This window comes from Silurus meridionalis, chromosome 24 (genome assembly GCF_014805685.1).
Source record: "Silurus meridionalis isolate SWU-2019-XX chromosome 24, ASM1480568v1, whole genome shotgun sequence".
Lineage (NCBI taxonomy): Eukaryota > Metazoa > Chordata > Actinopteri > Siluriformes > Siluridae > Silurus > Silurus meridionalis.
In genome coordinates, this window is record NC_060907.1 from 14,332,582 (window position 1) to 14,356,859 (window position 24,278).

Genomic DNA, 24,278 nt, shown 5'->3' on the forward strand with positions numbered 1-24,278 from the left:
ATATATATATATATATATATATATATATATATATATATATATATATATATATATATATGAGTGTGGGTGTGATATCACACAAGGATTTACTAAAATTATTAACACAAATTAGCCGTTATTTTTTGCAGAGATCAAGTAGCGCCATAAAATTGTTAATTTAAAATATTTTTGGTATAAATATTTCCTCAAGAGAAAATGAACCCTGCACATGATTTACATGTATAAGTGCGATGTCTCTAAGAACAACGAAGCTGTTGATGTTGATTCCTTGTGCCGTTTATTTTGGGCAACGGCACTTTTTCAAACTCGTTTAACATTGTTTTATTTAGTACATGTAATTTATCTTGTGTAATTTGTCTTGGCTTTATTACCTTAAAAAAATATATATTTTTAGCTAATGACCTAATTAGGAAATGTTCACAGTAGCTGTATCACTCTGTATAAATCTACTCAGGTGTAACGGTGTGTTAGTATGCATACTTTTTTATATAAGTATTTACATTTAGTAGGCATTGCATTAATTAGGAACTGTAAATAAATCGAATGGAACCTGAACGCACTTTCCAGCCAATCAGAATCAAGCAGTTAGACTAAGTTACAATAAATACATACAAATTTTGGGTGGAATAGCAGTGTGTTCACGTTTGGAAAAAGGTTTCATTTTAATGAGAAATAAAGGTATTGCATGAATTTTAAATGATTTTTTTTTTAAATAACCATGATCTCTTTTTATTTGTATTATTTTTTTGTCATAATTGCCTGTATGCATATTTGAGATGTGGGTGTGTTTGTGAGAGAGTGCTCTATTCATGGGAATTAGATTTGTGCTTGTATTTATGGACAAATGACCCACAACTTTAATATTTTCAACACAAGCATTCAGCATACCTTTTGTTTACTATCTGTTCTCTCACTGGTTTGTGATGTTTCTTCCTCCTGAACAATTTTGCCATTTAAATATATTTAGGTTTTTTGTGTTTTGTTTTGTTTTAAATACAGGGACAGAATGTATAGCAAAATCTAAAAAAAAAAAACAATTCATAATAATAATAAATTAATAGGGACCTACTAAGGAGGATTCCAGAAGAGCCTAAATCCTTCTTGGGATGTTGTCATTCAAGTTTGGCTTGGAGAATTGAATAGCTTGCATGACAGCGACATGCACGTTTCATGTTAAGACCTTTAGTCTTCATTACTAGTTGCCTGTTAGAGAATAGGTTCAAGAACCTGTACAGGTTTTAGTATCTTTTAATTGGAAAGCATTTCATATTCATATCAATATTACTAACAATATATGGAACTGGATAAAAAATTCCACATATCAGCCGCAGTATGGCATGGAACATGCTTGATTTCATCATAAAACCATTTAAATAATGTATTCTGTATGGGGACTTTATCTTCCCATTTACATGCTGCATGTTTGTATGATCCATAGGAGCATAATAAGGTATGATTACTTGCACCATAGGATGCATCTTGTCTGGTAATATCTTACTGTTTATTGGTTGTTAATAACCCCTAAATCCCCATCCCCCCCTTTTTGGTCCTCTTTTATGATGATTATTCCTGTTCATTTTGTTCACACTTTGGTGAGGTCAAGTGCAGGGTAACAGTTAGAAGAGTATTAGGGACAAATTCATATACCTTATTCATCTTGTTTCAAAAGCAAGGTCAGCTGTTCTTGCTCATCATTTAATAGCATCCTGTAATACACTGTTTTTCCACACATTTAGTTGTCTTTCCCTATTATTTTGTTTTGAGTGATATTTTTAATTAAATAGAATTTATTTTGCTAAAATGTAGGAAACATACATTAATAAAGTTAAAAGTCGGTAACATTATTAATGTATTTTCTTGTAGTTTGTTCTGTAAAGGTTTGACAGTTAATGAATAGTAATATGTATACAGCTTAATATAGTAGCTCAATCAGTTACCTAACTTTCTCTTAATCTTATTTTATAACGTTACAAAAAATGTAATGCAAAATATGTACCACAACCCTGACTTTTAGAACAAAAGTAGCAGACGATTAAATAGTTTACAATAACACTGTTAGTGAAAACTGTATGTTGTTGATGTCCTTAATGTAACATAAGTGAATAGCTCGAATTCTAATTGCTTTAAATTTACGCCGATATATTTAATGACTGTGAGCCTCATTTATCAACCTTTTAGGAAAGTTCCGTGCAATTGTATGCTTATAAGCCAAACCGAACCAAAAAATGTTCACTGGATTTATAGAATTTTCAGCAATACTGATTTTATTCATTCCTGCATGCCGATGGCGTTCACTCACTTGTAAATTACCCGTTGTGAGTGCGGCACATCCCATTTGCATTTGCCGATGTGCAAAAACACACCGCTTGTATCCCTACAATGACCTTAAAGTCAAAAACAGACTTTCTCGAGGTTGAAGCGAAAATACATGTAAAAAATTGTATTTAACAATGTAAAAATAACATTTTTAAAAAGGCCAAATTTGAGTGAAGTTAGAGAAATTATATTGATTTACAAGTCTAGGAAAAGCAGCAGCGTCATAGGAAGCTCGCCGATTGCACTGGGAATATATGGCACATTGTTACTTGAAGCATATCAGATGCTTATTAGCCATTTTGTGCTTTAATAGTGTTTCACAGCATTAAAAGGAAATCGCATGGAAAACAAAACTGACATTGAAAATATAGGTTTACACTTCTTTTCACATTTAATGTACTTTTTTTTTTTTTTTTGTTTGATAAATGAGGCTCAATATTAAAATCTATTCAAGGATGCTGTCCTGTGCGCTGATTTAAACTTCCACAGATGATCTTTTTTCTCACATGCGGCTTACGGCTTAATAACTTTTCTTCACTTTCAGAGAGAACAGGATATGAGAATGAGTGAAATGGGTGCCCGTGGAGCCGTTAATATGGGAGGTACGGTCATAAATCTCAGCCCAAGCTCGAACCAAATGTGCATATTATACCTTATACCACATATATCAGTTTTACTTGTGTAACATGTATGTAACATTTCCTTGTGTAACATTGATGTACATACATGCAGCCATAATGTGTCCTGTGATCTGAAGACCACTTGTCTTTAAGTGTATTAAAATTGGATGACTAGGGTATAACAACTTAAAGTTTGGACACATGCGTGTTTCCCTTTGTTTCTATGCAACAAACAAGGTCATTTTACCGATATACAGTGGTGTGAAAAAGTGTCCTGATTATTTTATTTTTTTGCATGTTTGTCACACTTTAATGTTTCAGATCATCAAAATAATTAAATATTAGTAAAAGAGAACACAAGTGAACACATGCAGTTTTTAAATGAAGGTTTTTATTATTGAGGGAAAACAAAATCCAAAACTACATGGCCCTGTGTGATAAAGTGTTTGCCCCTAAACCTAATAACTGGTTGGACCACTCTTAGCAGCAACAACTGCAATTAACCGTTTGCGATAACTTGAGCAATGAGTCTGTTACAGCGCTGTGGAGGAATTTTGGTCACTCATCTATGCAGAATTGTTGTAATTTGGCCACATTGGGGGGCTTTCGAGCATGAACCGCCTTTTTAAGATCATGTCACAGCAACTAAATAGGATTCAGGTCAGGACTTTGACTAGGCCACTCCAAAGTCTTTATTTTGTATTTGGTTAGCCATTCAGAGGTGGACTTGTTGATGTATTTTGGATCATTGTCCTGCTGCAGAACCCAAGTTCGCTTCAGCTTGAGGTCACGAACAGGTGGCCAGACATTTTCCTTCAGGATTTTTTGGTAAACAGCTGAATTCATGGTTCCATTTATCACAGCAAGTCTTCCAGGTCCTGAAGCAGCAAAACCGCCCCAGACCATCACACTACCACCACCATATTTTACTGTTGGTATGATGTTCTACTTTTACACCAGACGTAATGAGACACGCACCTTCCAAAAAGTTAAACTTTTTCTCTCAACAGTCCACAGAGTATTTTCCCAAAAGTCTTGGGGATCATTAAGATGTGTTTTTTTTTTTTTTTTTTTTTTACCAAAACGAGCCTTTATGTTCTTTTTGCTCAGCAGCGGTTTTCGTCTTTTTTGCCCAGTCTCTTTCTTATGGTGGAGTCATGAACACTGACCTGAGGCAAGTGAGGCCTGTACTTCTTTGGATGATGTTGTGGGTCTTTTGTGACCACTTGGACGAGTCGTCGTTGTGCTCTTGGGGTAATTTTGGTCTGCCGGCCATTCCTGGGAAGGTTCTCCACTGTTCCATGTTTTTGCCACTTGTGAACAATGGCTCACTGTGGTTTGCTGGTGTCCCAAAGCTTTAGAAATAGCTTTATAACCTTTTCCATTCTGATAGATTTCAATTTCTTTCTTTCTCATTTGTTTCTGCATTTCTTTGGATCTCGGCATTATGTCTAGCTTTTGAGGATCTTTTGTTCTACTTCACTTTGTCAGGCATATTTAAGAGATTTCTTGATTGTGAACAGGTGAGGCAGTAATCAGGCCTGGGTGTGGCTGGAGAAATTGAACTCAGGTGAGATAAACCACAGTTGTAACACTTTTTCACATGAGGCCATGTAGTTTTAGATTTTGCTTTCCCTCAATAATAAAAATCTTCATCTAAATCTTCTTTTACTAAAATTTAAATTAGTTTGATGATCTGAAACATTTAAGTGTGACAAACATGCAAAAAATAAGAAATAAGGAAGAGGAGAAAAAAAGTTTTTTAACCCACTATGTGTTTTAAAAAACTCAAACCCACTGTGTGTGTGTGTGTGTGTGTGTGTGTGTGTGTGTGTGTGTGTGTGTGTGTAAAAAAAAAAAAAATTATATATATATATATATATATATGTATAGTTGCATCTCAATAAATTAGAATATAATTGAAAAGTTGATTTATTTTATTCAACACAAAAAGTGAAACTGGTATATTAAATAGATTCATAACACAGACGGATATATTTCAAGTGTTTATTTTTTTTTAATTTTGATGATTATGGCTTACAGCTAATGAAAACCCAAATGTCAGTATCTTAAAACATTAGAATATGGTGAAAAAGTTTAATATTGGAAACTCGTGGTGTCACACTCTAATCAGCTCATTAAATCCAAACACCTACAAAAGGTTTCCTGAGCCTTTAAATGGTGTCTCAGTCTGGTTCAGGCTTCACAATCATGGGGGAAGACTGCTGACTTGACAGTTGTCCAGAAGACGATCATTGACACACATGGACATGCACATGGATGTGGGTCATCGCTAAAGAAGCTACTGTTCATAGAGTGCTGTATCCAAGCACATTAATGGAAAGTTGAATGGAAGGAAGAAAATGTGGTAGAAAAAGGTGAAACGAAGCCCATTAAAGAATTTGGGAAGATTCACAAATAGTGGACTGCAGCTGGAGTCAGTGCTTCAAGACCCACCATGCACAGACGTATCCATGGAATTCAACTGACGTATTTCCTTGTGTCAAGCCACTTCTGAACCAGAGACAACGTCAGAGGTGTCTCACCTGGGCAGAGGACAAAAAGGGCTGGACTGTTGCTCAGTGGGCCAAAGTCGTATTTTTTTCAGATGAAAGGAAATAAACTTTTGCATTTCATTTGAAAATCAAGGTCCCAGAATCTGGAAGAAGGGAGAAGAGGCACAGAATCCAAGTTGCTTGAGGTCTAGTGTAAAGTTTGCACAGTCAGCGGTGGTTTGGGGAGTCATGTCATCTACTGGTGTTGGTCCACTGTTTTTTTTAAGTCAGCACAGCCATCAACCAGGAAGTTTTAGAGCACTTCATGCTTCCCTTCTGCTGACCAGCTTTATGGAGATGCTGATTTCATTTTCCAGCAGGATTTGGCATCTGCCCACACTGCCAAAAGCACCAAAGGTTGGCTAAATGACCATGGTGTTGGTGTTCTTAACTGGCCAGCAAACTCACCAGACCTGAATCCGATAGAGAATATATATGTTATGTTCTTTGTCAAGAGGAAAATATGAAACAAGGGACAAAATAATGCAGGTGAGCTGAAGGCCACTGTCAAAGAAACCTGGGCTTCCATACCACCTCAGCAGTGTCACAGACTAATCACCTCCATGCAACGCCGAATTGAGGCAGTTAATAAAGCAAAAGGAGCCACTACCAAATATTGAGTACATATACAGTAAAAATAAACATATTTTCCACAAGGCCAACAATTCACTAAAAATGTTTTTCTGATTGGTCTTATAAAGTATTTTAATATAAAAATATAAAAAATATTTTTGAGAGTGAATTGGTGGGATTTTGTTAAATGTTAGCCAAAATGAAAAGAAATAAATACTTGAAATATATCTCTATAATATACGAGTTTCACTTATTGCATTGAATTACCATATAAATCAACTTTTTAATTATATTCAAATTTATTGAGATGCACCTGTATTTAGGGTTAGGGTTATGTCATTGGAAATAAAGTTTATATATATATATATATATATAAAATGACTGGTGACTGGGAAGACCATTCTATGATAGAAAACACCACAGCTCACTGTTTGCTCTATAAATAATGCTTACAGAGCTTGGGCATATGCTTTGGGTCATTGTCTTAGTTATCTTTGACTATAGGTGTGAGACAGTCTAATAACAGTTTCCATTCTGGTATTTGTCTTATACAAGAGCTTCTGTTAGAGCCAAAAATGTCAAGTTTGGACTCGCATATCTATAGAGCTTTCTATCATTCATTTACTGTCTAAGTTAATTCTAAGTTTGTTGCATGTAAACAAAAGGAACAAAACAAAAGGAATTTTTTGACAGCCACTGTACACCCTTTATAAAATAATTTGGCTCGGGAAATTGTAAATATCTGTAAATAGACTCTTCATCTTTGGAGCTTTATTTTTCATCTATTTTTCATTTTGCACCAGACCAGCATTTATTACCAGATTTTTGAACATTGACTAGTTGGCATTTTTTGTGGAACATGGAAATAAGTCAACTGATGCTTCTTTCAATTTTTACACAATTTTTTTGTTGGGTTTTGTTTCTTTCTTTCTCAGAACCTGATTTATATATTTTTTTCCTCTTTACCATTTTTTTTATACTTCTTTTTAATGTGTGGCAGTTTATGAATAGTGTGTACTTTTCTTGGAGGGCAGTTTAGATGTAGGAACATGGTACTGCAAAACACAAATAGCCTGCATTGCTCACATTAGTGCCAAGATGGCTGAAAACATGTCTTAGTTAATATTGGTCATGCATTGTCTTGTGTAGATGCTTTTAATCCTGCCGCTGCTGTTAGCGGTAACCAAGGCCCTGCCCAAATGATGGGTATGGGCATGTCAGGCCGGGGTGGAGCCATGGGGCCAGAGGGATCAGCAAATATGGGGGCACCCCTCATTCAAGATAACGGAAATATGGTAACGTATCAGTGCTATTGTTTACTATTGTTTTGTGAAATGACATCCTTAACTATAACTAATTCCACTTTCATCAGTCGACGAAAAAATGCTGAAAGAGGCAGTACAATACCAACAATTCTAATTATCCTATAAATGTTATGTACTCATGTAATGTGCAAAAATGAATGTATATGCATACATGAAAAGAACTTGGATAGTGCTGTTACTTTAACAGCAGTCATGTAATCAAATTCTTTAGAGAATCCTTATTGGTCCTTTAAAACCCTTTGCTATAATTTTTGTTCTGAAATAAGGTTTATATTACAGCTTATTCCGCTTGCTAAGTAAGGGGGAAAAATATACACATATATATATATATATATATATATATATATATAAGACTATAAATGCCAGATTTTATAGGACTGGCTTATACAACTAGGTACATGCCTGAAAATGTCTGAAAGGTAGTATTTTAACCCCCTTGATAGGGAAGAGGTAAAATGTCCTCAAGAATCCCAAATTGTTATCTGCTCTTAATAGCATATTGGGTTCAACAACTCTTCCATTAACAAATCTATCTATCTATCTATCTATCTATCTATCTATCTATCTATCTATCTATCTATCTATCTATCTATCTATCTATCTATCTATCTATCTATCTATCACATACATACATACATACATACATATATTGAGATGATCATTGGGCCAGTCGATGATCTTCCAATCAGAAGGTCAGAAAGCAAAACAAAGCGAGATTCTCTGTTAAGCAAACCTCACTTTGTATTTTCTTTTGGAATTCTGATTGAAAGGCCATGAGGTCAAATCCCAGCACTGCCAAGCTGCCACTGCTTGGCCCTTGAGTAAGATGATAATAAAACAATTGTAAGTCACTCTGAATAATATGCGAAATGCCATAAATGTAAATGCACAAAATGCAATCATTTTGGCCCATGCAAATACAAAGCCATGTTTTCATAAGGCCAGTTTTTCACCAGTCTTCATTTATGGTGCTAATACATTTCTAGGAAATACAGCATTTTTATATTCCAAATTTCAGCTTATGAGGAATGGTACTTGTTCAACTTTTGTTTTCAGTAAAGAAACCTTAAAAGCGTTTACTTTTTTTATTAGTTATACACCATCATGCAAACCTCTGTTGAATTATGACAAAAAAATGTATGCAAATTACCGTATTTTTCGGACTATAAGCCGCTACTTTTTTCCTACGTTTTGAATCCCGCGGCTTAAACAATAAAGCGGCTAATTTATGGATTTTTCCTGGGTTTTTCCCGGTTTCACAAGCTTTAAGATAAAAAACTGAGCCCCATAACATCAGACCAATAAAATTGCAGAATGGGTTCAGGTGGACCAATAAAACTCTTTATATTAAATCAGATGCGCTCCCACTGAATCGGACCGCACCACATCATAAATATGGATGAGGTTCCTCTGACGTTTGACCTGCCGCTCACTCGGACTGTCTACAAGAAATGCGAATCATTTGTCACGCTGAAAACAACCGGGCATGAAAAAAAACGCACTTCAGCTGTGTTCTGAGCTGCACGGCATCGGGAGAAAAGCTTCACCGATGGTGATTTTTAAACGCACGACGATGCCAAAAGAAAAACTCCCGAGAGAAATTGTTGTGAAAGGAATGAGGAAGACAGTGAACAATGACTTTCTTGCTAGGCTACTGTTTAGATACAAGCTGTGTAACAGGCACTGTCTTTCATTAAAGCCTGTGTAAAGTTCATTAGTTTCAATGTAGACCTATATTTGGGTGCGCTTAATAGTCCGGAAATTACGGTATATGCTATTCATCAGTTAAATGAAATTGACATATTTGCATACTGTTACATTTTCCTAAAATTGCCAATTTTGAATACATCAAAATATTGTTTCATTCAAAGTCTGTATAAGTGCAAAACACCAACAAATAGGAAAGTCACAGACCATATTTGGATTATTATTACTTTACTATTGCACTGCCTATTTTCACTTGCCACTATTTCTCGAATTTCTCTAACACATTTTATTATTATAATTATTGCACAAACTTGGACATGCAATCGACACATGGCATGAGCCATGACCTTCTAGTTTTATGTCAATAGGACCTAGAATTTAGTCACTCTTCATGAATTCTTTCTCTTGCTCTGAGACACACACTTGTAAAATATGACTTACTTCTACATTCAAAGTTGATTTGTTTTAATGGTTTGCAACATATCTACATAATAGAATTACTACATAAATTCTTGAATTAGCATAGGTTTTTGTTGTTATTCTATTGCAGTTGTTTATTATATATCGACTTTCATATCCAATGGTCATCCAACATTCCAGAAAAGTTCTACTGAATCCACCTCAATTTATTCAAAGTTTTTTGGGGGGAGGTTTTGTGTAGTTACAATGTTCATAGTAAAGTTATTTTGCTTTGTTGATTTTTCTGGCATGTTATTGACCTTTTCACTTTGTATTAGTATTTATTATATGATCATTTTACCTCTTCGAAGCATATCTGCAGTTTTGTCTCATACATTCTTCATTTCTATGCACACTAATTTGTATTTGTCTCTTTTTTGTTGGAACCTGGACGGGGCTGCTTTTCATCAACTGGGGGAATTCTACGTTGTGACATTCAAAACATTCACATACATTTTTCTGGTAATTTCTGGACTTGACGACAAAACTGGCCGATTCTTAATGGATTTTCTTTCACATAAAACCATTCATGTCCTTTCCTCTACTGTCATACTGTAGCGTAATGAAAGATTTTCTCAGGGAGCGCCTGCTCAGATGGGTTCTTCAATGGGTATTCGACCAGGTGTTGAATCCCCCCAGCAACAACAGTCACCTGTGATTGGTGGTGCAGGACCTGTGCCTCCAATGGGTGGTCCAGGTGGATTTGGGCGAGGAAGTCCTGTTGGGGGAAACTTTGACGGGCCCAACAGCAAGCGCCGTAGATACTAGGCTTTTGTTTTCTTTCGTAATAGTGAATTTTAATCTTTGACCCAGAACATCTAACCTCTTGTTTCTGAATATTCATTTAATGTTCTTCTCAGTGGTGCTGCTCTTAGACAACCATTCGTGTTGACTTTTGTCTCGAGTCTTTGAGGCATAGCATAAACTAGTTTTGATCATGGAAATGAAAACAACACTGTTTTGAGACTGACATTGCCTTAACTGTGCATATACCATAGTAAAGTCCGATTCTTGTCAAATAGAGTTTCTGAGGGAAGTGTCTGAATAAATTTGCTTGAATAAATGCCTTTGCTAAGCTAATGTATAGGTCAATTATGGCTATATTTTACGGTTTACCTGATTATATGGAACTTTATTATTTGATATGCAGTTTGTTTGTTTTTTTTGCCTACTCAGAACCTTTTATTTGACAAGACATGTTGGAACCTCTTTTGAGGGTTTCTGGCTTCTGTATGTGCACAAGGCAAGTGGTAAAATATACGATAAGGTGAGATCAAGAAATGGAACAAAATGAGAATCTGAGTTTGCAAAAAGTTCATTTGAGCTATTGTTACTTTTCTGTGGAAGCAAAGCAACATCACCTATACATGAATTATTGAGCGTCTTGTATACAGCATGCTTTAAACAGGAACGTGCCCTTTTCCAATCATGAGGTTCTAAGAATCTGTTGCCTATAACATCTTTAACTTTCATGCTATTAGATAAATGTTTTACTTTAGTTGTTGGGAAAGAGCATGTTGCTTGGGACATCCTCTTTGTACAACATCTGATTTACAGTGATTGTTTTTTAGACTACTACATGTAGAATGGATAGTAATAGTAGTGTATGTCATGTAGAATGTGCATGCCATTTAGCAGCCATTTTTGTTTTAGCGAATATTATGAAAATGCCGGGGTGTGATTTTTTTTATTTTATTTTTTTTTCCTCCTTTCACCTTCCTCAAATGGCAAATCTTAAATAAAAAAAACTTAAAAAAGTTAGTAATTGAAAAAAAGCCCATTATTTCAGTGTCCTCATTGTGCATGATGTGCATGTGTTCAGCGATCAGTTGTGTGTCAAAAAAACTCACGTTTAAAATGAGTGTCTAATGTCATCATTTGGTTATGCGTCACGCTTTTCTGCTAGGTTCGGCTCAGCAAATTGCATATAATCCTTTATGCCATGACCACTACGAGGCTGTGATATAACAAAAGGACCCATACTGAATTTGGTTTCCTTTCTTGGTTAAGTGAAAAAGCTCCAGTTGAGATCTTTTCTGTAACAAATGAAGAAAAAAAAACCATCTTGCATGGAAGACTGTTCACTGAATTTTCCCTTCTTTCATCGTTTTTTTATTTATTTATTTTTTATATCCTTTTAAAAAAAATTTAATCAATTTACTTATTTACAACTGGAATTGTTTTATCTCTATATGGTGTGATCTTTTGACATGTACAGATCGTGTAAATTCAAAATAGGTTCCTAATCACTTGGGCCATGTTTAGAGCTTGTGTGTGTGTGTGTGTGTGTGTGTGTGTGTGTGTGTGTGTGTGTGTGTGTGTGTGTGTGTGTGTGTGTGTGTGTGCGCGCACCAAAAAAAAACATTCACAAACACTCATGTTCCGTTGGACCACCTTTTTTCTTTGATCTTGGTCAATGTCACAACTTTTATTGTCCGTCCAGAGCTACATTTTTGCCAAGATCTTGTAATGATGATGAGAAAGTCGGACAAATATGTTCAGTTTTCATACAAGAGATTGGTGGCCAATCCATGTGCGAAATGATGTCTCGTGCTCCCTTCAACACTTTTTCACAATTTAAGCCCGAGGAATCTGTCGTCATCTTGAAATATGCCCATGCCATCAGTCAAGAAATAAATTGATGGAAAAATGTGGTCATTCACTATATTTAGGTAGTCAGCTGACCTAATTATTGCAGATCATAGCACTGCCTCCCGCAGGCTTACAGTGAGGAAAATAAGTATTTGAACACCCTGCTATTTTGCAAGTTCTAACACTTAGAAATCATGGAGGGGTCTGAAATTGTCATCGTAGGTGCATGTCCACTGTGAGAGACATAATCTAAAAATAAAAAAATCCAGAAATCACAATATATGATTTTTAAACTAATTATTTGTATGATACAGCTGCAAATAAGTATTTGAACACCTGTCTATCAGCTAGAATTCTGACCCTCAAAGACCTGTTAGTCTGCCTTTAAAATGTCCACCTCCACTACATTTATTATCCTAAATTAGATGCACCTGTTTGAGGTCGTTAGCTGCATAAAGACACCTGTCCACCCCATACAATCAGTAAGAATCCAACTACTAACATGGACAAGACCAAAGAGCTGTCCAAAGACACTAGAGACAAAATTGTACACCTCCACAAGGCTGGAAAGGGCTACAGGGAAATTGCCAAGCAGCTTGGTGAAACAAGGTCCACTGTTGGAGCAATCATTAGAAAATGGAAGAAGCTAAACATGACTGTCAATCTCCCTTGGACTGGGGCTCCATGCAAGATCTCACCTCGTGGGGTCTCAATGATCCTAAGGAAGGTGAGAAATCAGCCCAGAACTACACGGGAGGAGCTGGTCAATGACCTGAAAAGAGCTGGGACCACCGTTTCCAAGGTTACTGTTGGTAATACACTAAGACCTCATGGTTTGAAATCATGCATGGCACGGAAGGTTCCCCTGCTTAAACCAGCACATGTCCAGGCACGTCTTAAGTTTGCCAGTGACCATTTGGATGATCCAGAGGAGTCATGGGAGAAAGCCATGTGGTCAGATGAGACCAAAATAGAACTTTTGGGTCATAATTCCACTAAACGTGTTTGGAGGAAGAAGAATGATGAGTACCATCCCAAGAACACCATCCCTACTGTGAAGCATGGGGGTGGTAGCATAATGCTTTGGGGGTGTTTTTCTGCACATGTGACAGGGCGACTGCACTGTATTAAGGAGAGGATGACCGGGGCCATGTATTGCGAGATTTTGGGGAACAACCCCCTTCCCTCAGTTAGAGCATTGAAGATTGGTCGAGGCTGGGTCTTCCAACATGACAATGATCCGAAGCACACAGCCAGGATAACCAAGGAGTGGCTCTGTAAGAAGCATATCAAGGTTCTGGCATGGCCTAGCCAGTCTCCAGACCTAAACCCAATAGAGAATCTTTGGAGGGAGCTCAAATTCTGTTTTTCTCAGCGACAGGCCAGAAACCTGACTGATCTAGAGAAGATCTGTGTGGAGGAGTGGGCCAAAATCCCTCCTGCAGTGTGTGCAAACCTGGTGAAAACTACAGGAAACGCTTTGACCTCTGTAATTGCAAACAAAGGCTACTGTACAAAATATTAACATTGACTTTCTCAGGTGTTCAAATACTTATTTGCAGCTGTATCATACAAATAAATAGTTAAAAAAATCATACATTGTGATTTCTGGATTTTTTTATTTTTTAGATTATGTCTCTCACAGTGGACATGTACCTACGATGACAATTTCAGACCCCTCCATGATTTCTAAGTGGGAGAACTTGCAAAATAGCAGGGTGTTCAAATATTTATTTTCCTCACTGTATATGGGTGGCACTAGGCATGTTGGGTAGCGTTTTTTTGTTTTTTTGTTTTTTTTGGTAGATTTACATAAAGGGTACATAACAGTTGAGCTTTTACATATTGCCCTTGGTTCACATTTTGAGAACCAATCACGCAAGAAGAAGCCATTGGATGGCTGCTTATTGTGGGTTTAAACTTGTACTATTCTTTTAGTGTTACTTCAAACATGTACCTATCCAATTTCCCAGGATGCATATGAATGGTGACTTCAGAACAAAGCTTCTCTACATCTCTCTTCACCAGTGCATGTGTTTTTGTACCATTTACTTTTCAAAAGTCTCTGCTATTCTCTGTACTATCCCTATAATAATTACATTTTTTGCTCTTCTTTTAACTGTGTAATCAAATCCTTGATTTGCATTCTTGGTTAAACCATGCAAATAAAGGTCATTTTATTTATTTATTGTGGTTGGGGGGACTCAGTAATATATATTTTCAGACATTTTCTTGTTGGTAGTTGAATCATGAAAATACAAAGAAAATCAATGCTGGACATACACACTGGAAATCTTACTGCTATCATTTGTTTTGTTAAAAGCAGCATAAAATATGCATCGTCTCAATTGTATTTCTATACCAGGAGTCGCCAACCTGTCGCCAACCCCCCTACTGTGACTCTGCAACCATGACAAAATGACAAATAAAAAAAAAAATGTATTTATTTATTTTATTTACACAGTGAACAGTGTTTCAAAGCGAACAACCCTTATCTTGGCATTTGAGGTAACAGATACGAGTTTTAATATTTGTCAATCAAACCATACATCTCTTACTGTCTACTTCTTGTGCCTTGACCCCTGAGTAGCAGATATTGAGGTCCACATCCCTGTTTTTCTAAGCTAAATATGGATAATACTATGGATATTAAAAAAAAAGAAAAATCTCTGATGAAGACAGAGGGTTTTTTTTGTGCTATCATATTTATTCGCTTTTACTGTGGTAAAGAAAATGGCAAACAACAAAAAAGAATTTGAATTTCAAACGATATTTACAAATGAAGCACACAGCATTTGCTGAGATGGACCTAACTGGAGATGACCTAACATTTTAGAACTGCAACACAAAGCTGAGCAGAGCAAATTAGACCTCATACAGTGGATAAAGTCGGCAAACTCAACAACAGCTGATGGTTTTGCAGCAACTCAGAAGATGAGAAAAGCCGTTCACAGAAGGAGAATATATGAAAGAATTGTGCATTAAAATACTAGAGCATCCATTTCGTGATGCCACTCTCCCATTGCCATGCAACACTCTTGCCAGGGACAAAAAGGTATACATTGCTTACAACCAAATGCAATAGAGCACACTAGTGCCACCTAGTGTACAACTGTGCAACTACCTTACGTCTTCTTAAAAACAACAAATTGTGTTATATTCATAGGTCAAATATGTCTTGTGGCTCCAGGCAAATTATATTTGGTGTAAAAGTGGCCTAAAATGCTCTTTTGGTCAGAATGTTTGCAGGCCCCTGGTTTATTCTGAGCATTTCACCATGAAATTAAAATGCTTGAGGGGGAAAAAAAAACAGGAGTGCTAATAGGGCTGCTATCTTGGAATTGTAACTTGGAATCTTACATAATAATATTTTAAAACAGCTATGCTTATTTAATATAAAAAATTATTTTGAGTCTGTTTATTTCATTTGATAATTTTTTTTGTAGTGTGAATGAAATGTGACATACAGTGATATTGCATAAAGATCTGGAATATTCTAAAATCTGGTATCTCTTTATTCGCTTTGCCAATGTCAAAGGTATTCACCCAATGGTCATCATTGTATTGTCTGCCTTGAAAGTTATTTTTCCTTTTGCTTTTTAGGCTGCTATGCTCTTAATAATGCCATGGACAATTTTCTGAGAATGTTAGCAGAAGGCAGAACTCCTTACATGACAAATCTTCAGAACGAAAATCAATTATCCATCACATGTACCTATTGCAGTTTTTGTACCTTAGCTCTGGACTGAACAAAATAACCTGGGCAAAGTGGAATCAGCTACACACATATTCAGGCACAAGAATAGGAATGCTATTAAATGTTTTGTCCAATGGAAGGAATTCTGCATAAACCCCTCCCTTTGAAGAAGAAGGGTCTGTCAGAACTGTTCCAGAGCAGATCTATAGCCTAAAGTAGCTCCCAATCCTTTTTGCATGTCAACTGGTCTCATGCAGTTTTCCTATAAGATACACATTTCATGTTACTCCACAGGCCAGATTTTTTTCTATGAAGAAGATTGTGGTCTGCATGTTAATTTTGTTGGCTTAATCAAATGTGTACATCCTTGTTCTTTCTTAAAAAAATTAATAAATAAATAAAGGAAATAAGCTTAAGACCAAGCAGGTGAATTTACCAACAGTGTTTTGAATTCAGTGGTAGAAAAAAGTACAAGGTGAGGGCTCTTTGTAATAGAGATTTTCATCTCCAACCTTTACAATCCATATTGTCATGGACATGCTGGGAATATGCATCCTTCCAACTTTAAGCAACGTTTTCGGAAAGGCTTTAATGGGTAAGATGGTCCGATGTCCATCAACTTTAGGGCATATTGTCTATATTTAACAACAATAGCTAGTAAGCATCAATTTTTCCTCAGACAGTTTTGACCCCTCCTGCAAAGCCTACCGTTATCAGTAATGAAAAAAAACTATTACTACAAAATTTGTTTCCATATGTATAAAAGGAGGCATTCCAGTAGTGTTTGTTTCATGGTTTACGTGATTATTTTAATGAATTGTGAGTAGGTGAATAAGTGTGTGTGTGTGTGTGTGTGTGTGTATATATCTCAGAATCAGGTTTATTAGCCAAGTGTGTTGACACACACAATTTGGTTTCAGCTGTTAGTGACTCTCAAAAGTACAGACATAAATAAAACTATACATTCAGCTTAGACTATACGAGACAAAACAGACAAGACTATATATATATATATATATATATATATATATATATATATATATATATATATATATATACAGTACAGACCAAAAGTTTGGACACACCTTCTCATTCAAAGAGTTTTCTTTATTTTCATGACTATGAAAATTGTAGATTCACACTGAAGGCATCAAAACTATGAATTAACACATGTGGAATTATATATGGAATTATATACATAACAAAAAAGTGTGAAACAACTGAAAAGGTCATATTCTAGGTTCTTCAAAGTAGCCACCTTTTGCTTTGATTACTGCTTTGCACACTCTTGGCATTCTCTTGATGAGCTTCAAGAGGTAGTCACCTGAAATGGTCTTCCAACAGTCTTGAAGGAGTTCCCCGAGAGATGCTTGGCACTTGTTGGCCCTTTTGCCTTCACTCTGCGGTCCAGCTCACCCCTAAACCATCTCGATTGGGTTCAGGTCCGGTGACTGTGGAGGTCAGGTCATCTGGTGCAGCACCCCATCACTCTCCTTCTTGGTCAAATAGCCCTTGATGCCTTCAGTGTGAATCTACAATTTTCATAGTCAATACAATAAAGAAAACTCTTTTAATGAGAAGGTGTGTCCAAACTTTTGGTCTGTACTGTATGTATATGTATATATATACATATATATGTATGTATGTATGTATGTATATATATATATATATATATATATATATATATATAATATAAAACCATGGACCAAACAATACCAGAATTTATATGTATGGAATCAATAAATTTTATAGTGAATAGGTTTTTTGTTTTCATTAGTGATGGTAGGTTTGCATAGCTGATCATGAGGGTGTTGATCTTTTTAATTTGATAAAGGAATGTTCACCTTCTAATAATTATACATACAAACACAAAGGTCAGTTTTCATTTATTTTTTAAATTCATCCGCTAATTTTATGATCTAATTTTAAGAAAAGAAAGGATCTGCTCACAATCTAACACACATGTGCTTGTAGTGTTCTGGCCTGGCATTGCTGTTGTCTGGAGCAGGTTCACAAACTTCATTCCTTTTATAATACTATTGTATAAATGCAGAATTAATTGAAGTCTTCAGAAACATTCTTTCTGCTCCTTTGCAGAGAAATGCATCCAGTTTACTAAGTAACGCAGCAGAATAATGACTCAAAGCTCTCAACCCAACAAAGGACCTTTACAGGGGGGGAATGTGGATTTAAAACTAAGTCAAGCAAGACTCTTTCATTCACAATACCACGAGCTAATTTTGGGCATCTGGGACTTCCAGATGAACTTCCAGTGTGTTCATTTTAGTCATCTATCCTGCCCTGTGGTCTTTTTAAAAGACCAAACTCAGTAAACACCTATAGGAATATTGTGAAATCGCCATTTCCTTTGCACTAAAAAGTTTTCTTCTTTTGGTTAATTTCTCGTTGGGATGTGTGCACATCATAAAGGTAAGCTTTAGTTTAACGTCAAGTCGGCTTTTATTGTCTGGTCAGGCCTGTATAGTATAGTACAATGTGGAACAAGTTCCCCCAAGACAAAGGTGTTGAATGAAGCAATATTAATGAACACCATTTAAAAACTACATAATGTGCATGTGTACAGGCAACAAAAAACTGAGTCAATAAACACAGTGACGCAGCTACTGGATATGTCCTTAAAAATAATATAAAAAATGTTAAATGCATTTCAGGGACTACTGTATTAAAATATAAAATTATTTCAATGAATTATACCGTTTTTGACTTTGCTGGTTTGACTAAAATTGATCCTTTCTGCTATTAATTTACTTTGATATTTCTACAGTAGAAGAACGAAATAAAAATATATAAATATTATTTAATCAAAGCAACATTTTATTCTTTATTTTATTTTGGGATTTGCACCGATTACGCTGCATAAGGAGCCGATATAACAAAATGTCTTTAGTGGTCTATTTTGTGTGTTTTGACCATATTTAAATGACCTACAAAAATCTATAAATACGAAGATTACTCTACAGAACGTACCGAATAATCAGTATCCAGCGTTACCGTGAACAGAGCTCATTGAACAGTTGATAAAACACCACAAATAAATGTAGAGTGATGAGAGTAACACATGGTATGGATGATGCTTTATAGTCGTACAAATACATACACTGGGTTTTTGACTGGAAAACGTTTATAACATGATGCACTGTTTTTGCGCAGCTTCTAAACACTCTTTGGTGCAACTTTTAATAAACCTGGAAATTTTAAACAAATACATTTGTGGGATCAAGCCTCAGCATCTCCAAGCTGCTTCATCTAGGCCCTTTTGTAAGGCCCTTGTAAGGCACTTACCCTTAACTGCTCCATAGGGGTGCTGTGCCATGGCTGACCCTGCGTTCTGACCCAGCTACTGGACATGCTGTTATAAAAATAAATTAAAAAAAACGTGTGATTGAAAATTTCCTGTGAGATGAATAAAGAGATCTGTCTATATCTCTAAAAATATATATTTATATATTAAAAAAAAAACTTCTGAAAGCTAATGTTTTTTTTCTTTTTTCCTCCTGGTACATTATGTGGAATATTTATTTCCTATACTTCAATTTCTTGTATAAGAAATGCACTGTTTGTGTCTACATTCTTTTTTTCTTTCTTTTTTAGTGTAATAGTGTTTCATGAGAAGTTTTCCAAATATAATTATTACTATTTCCTGGAAGAGCATATTTTCCCAGCTTCTTGTCTTTTGCCTACTAGTAACTCACTACTTGTTTATGGCTAAATTTATTACCAATGGAACACAGGGAATAAACATAAACATTGCCGTGAGCAGGACTATATTGTATGATACTTGTAGACAGAGGAGTCTTAGCTCATGGGTTGCTGGGAGAATTCAAAACTTTAAAACAATGCTGTGGATGAAAGATCTGTCCTTCTCAAATAGACATATGAATACATTCAATCTTTCACTTGCAACCCTGTTTATTTATGCAATTTTAAAATTTTCTAATCGTATATCAGCAGCATAGTGCAAAAAAATTATGCAGATAAAGTTCAAGAGCATATCCAAATCATCCAATCATCAAAGTAAAAAGAAATGCGATCTTGATGTTGCGGACTGTAACGTGATTGTTGGTGGCAGATGGGGGTAGTTTGAGTATTTCAGTCACTTCTATCAACTTCTGTTTTTTTGCTTTCTTTTCTGCTCATCACGGTTGTAAAGAGTGATTAAGTAACCATAGTCTTTCCGTCTGGTCAGAACATTCTCATAGGGGCTGTAGCTTAATATATCCTTGTTATAGAATTAACTGTGTAAACACTTTAGTTCATTGTGTTGTAAAATCCCATGATCTCGAATAAATAAATAAATAAGCAGGTTGTCCCAATACTGAGGCTGAATATATAAAAGTGAGTCAACAACTATGTTGTTTTTTATTGGTGTTGTATTGGTAATACAAACAAGGTAAGATTTAAGCTACTATGTGCTTCATTGCTGCTCCACCAATTCACACTACACAGAATGACTTGTAAAGCATATGGCACAATAGCAGAAGTGACAACTTGCAGAAATGTACACTTTAGGATTACAGTAAGATTTACTGTGCACACATTTAAAACTCTACAGCAGGTTTAGATTAATGAATTAACCAGAGGGCTACTATTGTTACAGTTCTGGGTGATGTGTCAGGAACCTGCTGAAGAAATGTTGTATGGAGCTCTGGAAATAATATTTACCCCAGTCAAGACAAAATACTGCATGTATTCTTAATTCATAAAATGTAAAATGCAATGAATGAATTATTCTCAAATCTAAATCTAAAATAAAGCCTTGCCTTCTTTATTTCTAAAAGTTCTTCATTTGAATGCCATGACACATGCAGAAACTATAAAATAATCAGTCAGCTAGCCAAATACCAAAATCTAATCCAATATGGCCGCATTTTCAGTAATGTGCTATTGGATAGTTAAAATCTTATTCAAATCAGCTTGTGGAATTAAGTTGATTCCTTACTAAAACCCTGTGGTAACACCAAGTTGGGATTTTATCCCTCCCCCTCGATATAATCATGTACTTTTCTGTTCAGCCAAATATATGTTTATGTTGGCTGTGTCTGAATGGTTTGTTTGTTGCAGCTGAATCAGCTTTTATGCTAATTATTTTCTTAATGCAGCTAATAACGCAAAATAAATGTTATCACAGACTTTCTTCATTCTCTGTTTACATTCTCTTTAAATTGATTTGTGAAGTAACCAAAAAAATAAAGTAGATAGTACTCCTGTAATCAATATATGCACTTTTAAAAACAACTTGTTTTACCCAAACAAATTAGTAGAGCACAACTACATCTTGTACAATTTACCATAATCTAAATTCCAAATATTTTACATAAACCATGCTGACTGTCTCTCATGAAACAGTTTGATGGATTCTAGGTACTGTAATCTAATGCAATGACATTTAGAAGCTTCTGATTGGTCATTTGTCATTATTAGGAATTAATTACATGCAAAAAAAGGGTGTTGTAAAAGGACACCATAAGTTGTGTTTCGCCATTGATGCTATGTGAAAATCCAACTCGGGGGGGAAAAAAGCTCGACAATCCAGTTTCCTCTTTAGGATCATACGACATGTTGTTTTAGTAGCTGTTGAAAAGCCCTCACGTGAATCCTAAACTAAACTTAAAAGTGTGACTGAGTAAGGAAAGCCAAATATTTATAGTATAATTATATCAATTCTTTCAGGAGGAATGAGCAGAAAGTGGAGAACTACCCCAAGACCTTACCTTTTTAGGTGTAATTAGGTTATATGTGTACGCAATCGGTTTTTAATGTACAACCCCAATTCTAAAAAAAAGTTGGGAACATGTAAAAACAGAATGCATCGATTTGTAAATCTCATACATCTATATTTTGTGCTCAGTAAAACATAGAAAACATATCAAATGTTAAAACTGAAGAAATGCCCCGTTTTATGTTTATAATCTTCTGGATTGTTTTTGTGGCATTTGTGGATAACAAAAGTCAACTGTATTCACAGACAGTTATTACTTGGGGTGTTTCTGAGCCCATCAATTCAATTTTATCACTGAAGCATAATTGTTTCGCCCTACACACACATTTCTCCACATTCCCGGCACTGTACATTTTTATGGCATATAATAAATGCTTGAATGTACAGTGGTCTCCAGGAGATCTAGGTACTGGACCCTTTATAGACATATTTGTATAAAAACAACTAAATCAATAGGAGAAACTGTTTTGTTCTACCAGAAATGTTTTATTAGAACAACCTTTTTAATATAGCGCTAGTGTAGTGTGGAATATGTGACAAAATTGACATCACAGGATCATTTTTCATTTCACCGTTTTATGTTGTTGTTGTTGTTGTTGATGTTGTTTTATATATATATATAACTTGCGTTAATAAAATGTCAAATTACTGCCGTTCATTATGATGTGGGTTAAGGAGAATTTTCAAAATCTACAAACACCACATTCATAGAATGCTGTTCAGAAGGATTACAAGTTACAAGTGCAAGAATATGCCACACTGTTTAGACTTTTGTTTAGGCTTTAACAAGATGAGGAGCTGAACATAATCCTACATCAACACACACTTTTCTTAAGTGACCACCTCAGGATTTGAACTGCTTCAAAACTTGTACAGAGGAAAATTCACCTGCAAAAACTAAGAATACAGATGAGTTCAAAATATTTTGGTAATGGTTCATGATCTCTGTATAAATTTCCCACAATAAATCTTGCTAGACTTTATTATTTATTACATGCATTAAAAAGAAAAGCAGTGATTTTTTTTATTTGGAGATGAAAAAAAAATCCATAGTGTGAAAATGTATGGTTCTTTGAGCTTAAAATATTTATTGCACGTTTGGGGGGTTTATTTTATACATAGTTGTGTTCATTTATAGTATATTTTTAATGTCTTGTTTAATATACACCGAGCAGGCATAACATTAGGACCGCCACCCTTTTGATGCCAAAATAGTCCTCACCCATCAACCATTAACTTCTTCAGCAATTTAAAAATTTGAGCTACAGTAGCTCGATTGTTGAATCGGACTACACAGGCCAGCCTTCGCTCTCCACGAGCCTTGGCCGCCCATGACACTGTCGCCGGTTTACTACTGTTCCTTCCTTGGACCACTTTTAATAAATACTGACCACTGCAGACACCACAAGAAACACCACAAGAGCTGCAGTTTTTGAGACGCTCCGACCCAGTCGTCTAGACATCACAATTTGGCCCTTGTCAAACTCGCTCAAATCCTTACACTCGCCCATTTTTCCTGCTTCTAACACGTCAACTTTGAGAACTAATGTTCATTTACTGTCTGATAAATCCCACCCACTAACAGGTTCCATTATGAAGAGAGAATCAGTGTTATTCACTTCACCATGTCATAATGTAACCATGACATTGTTATGCCTGATCAGTGTATAGTACAATGTCTAGTAATAGATTTTCTAGTTTAAACTAATTATTTTTGTTTTCTTTTTCCTCAGACCACTGAAGATGCTTACAAAGTGAAACAATATGCAGCCATTATTATACACCTCTCTTGCTCTCTTCCACTTTTCAGTGTCTCTTGATCTATCTATCCTTTTTTTCTTTCTCTAATAAGTACAAATGTCTAATGACTGAACAGTTCAGAAAAAAGAAACCACAAGGTAAGTAATATTCCACTTATTATCACAATATATATTACTGTTCTGGAAATATATATATATATATATATATATATATATATATATATATATATATATATATATATATATATATATTTATATTTATTAATTTTTTTTTTTTTTGCATAGCTGTTTCAGAGCCCAGTAACACAATATGCAGAATTGGCTGTAACTAACTTGATTTCCACTAGGTGGTGCCATAGAAGTAGAAAAAAGAAACGCTAAACTGACATTGACGTGTGCGCGTGTATTAGTATGTCTTTTTTTTTTTTTTTTTCTTGAGAGAATAAAAGCATTGACTGAAACTAACCTTCACCATTTTTTGCACATTTAAAGAAAATGTATTAATTGTATTTGTCTGTACAACAAACAGGTCTTTAGGCAAATAAAAAGGAACTGGCAATCAAATCAAAAGTGTTGTGTCCTTTCTACTCTCATGCTCTATTTGTCAATGAACTGAAGTAACTGGTCACATGATTCTTTCGAAAAGAAGTATAAAGAGAAGATGAAATGCTGATCCTCTCTCTCTCTCTCTCTCTCTCTCTCTCTCTCTCTCTCTCTCTCTCTGGGTCATCAGGATGTGGAAATTAGAAACTGAATATGGACAGATGTGTAGACTGTCAAACGACTTGCCAGTTTGAATGTAAATGTAGAAGTGCCTCAGAAATTTGTTCAAAGCTCCTGACATATGCTATGTGGAAACAATAACATTTGTACAGCATCTTCAGGCACTCAAGCCCTTGTTTAGAATTCTTTAAGTAAGTACAAAGGTGTTTCT

The 24,278-nt window shown here is 35.4% G+C and overlaps 1 protein-coding gene across 4 annotated transcripts in view; it reads left to right on the forward strand.

The window, feature by feature from the left end:
* The window catches only part of pspc1 (paraspeckle component 1), a 38,764-nt gene extending 14,856 nt beyond the window's left edge, over positions 1-23,908 (forward strand). Inside the window, exons 7-10 of one of the 4 annotated variants that reach the window (XR_006924140.1) lie at positions 2,861-2,918; positions 7,214-7,359; positions 23,318-23,482; positions 23,630-23,908. Coding sequence is in view for 2 of the 4 variants with exons in the window: in XM_046837486.1 (XP_046693442.1) it covers positions 2,861-2,918; positions 7,214-7,359; positions 10,114-10,323 (414 nt within the window). In the remaining 2 variants the exon portion in view is untranslated. Of the gene's footprint in view, positions 1-2,860; positions 2,919-7,213; positions 7,360-10,113; positions 11,213-23,317; positions 23,546-23,629 lie in introns of those variants that run through there. The other 3 variants (XM_046837487.1, XM_046837486.1, XR_006924141.1) reach the window with 3 other exon arrangements.
* Positions 23,909-24,278: the final 370 nt, after the last annotated feature.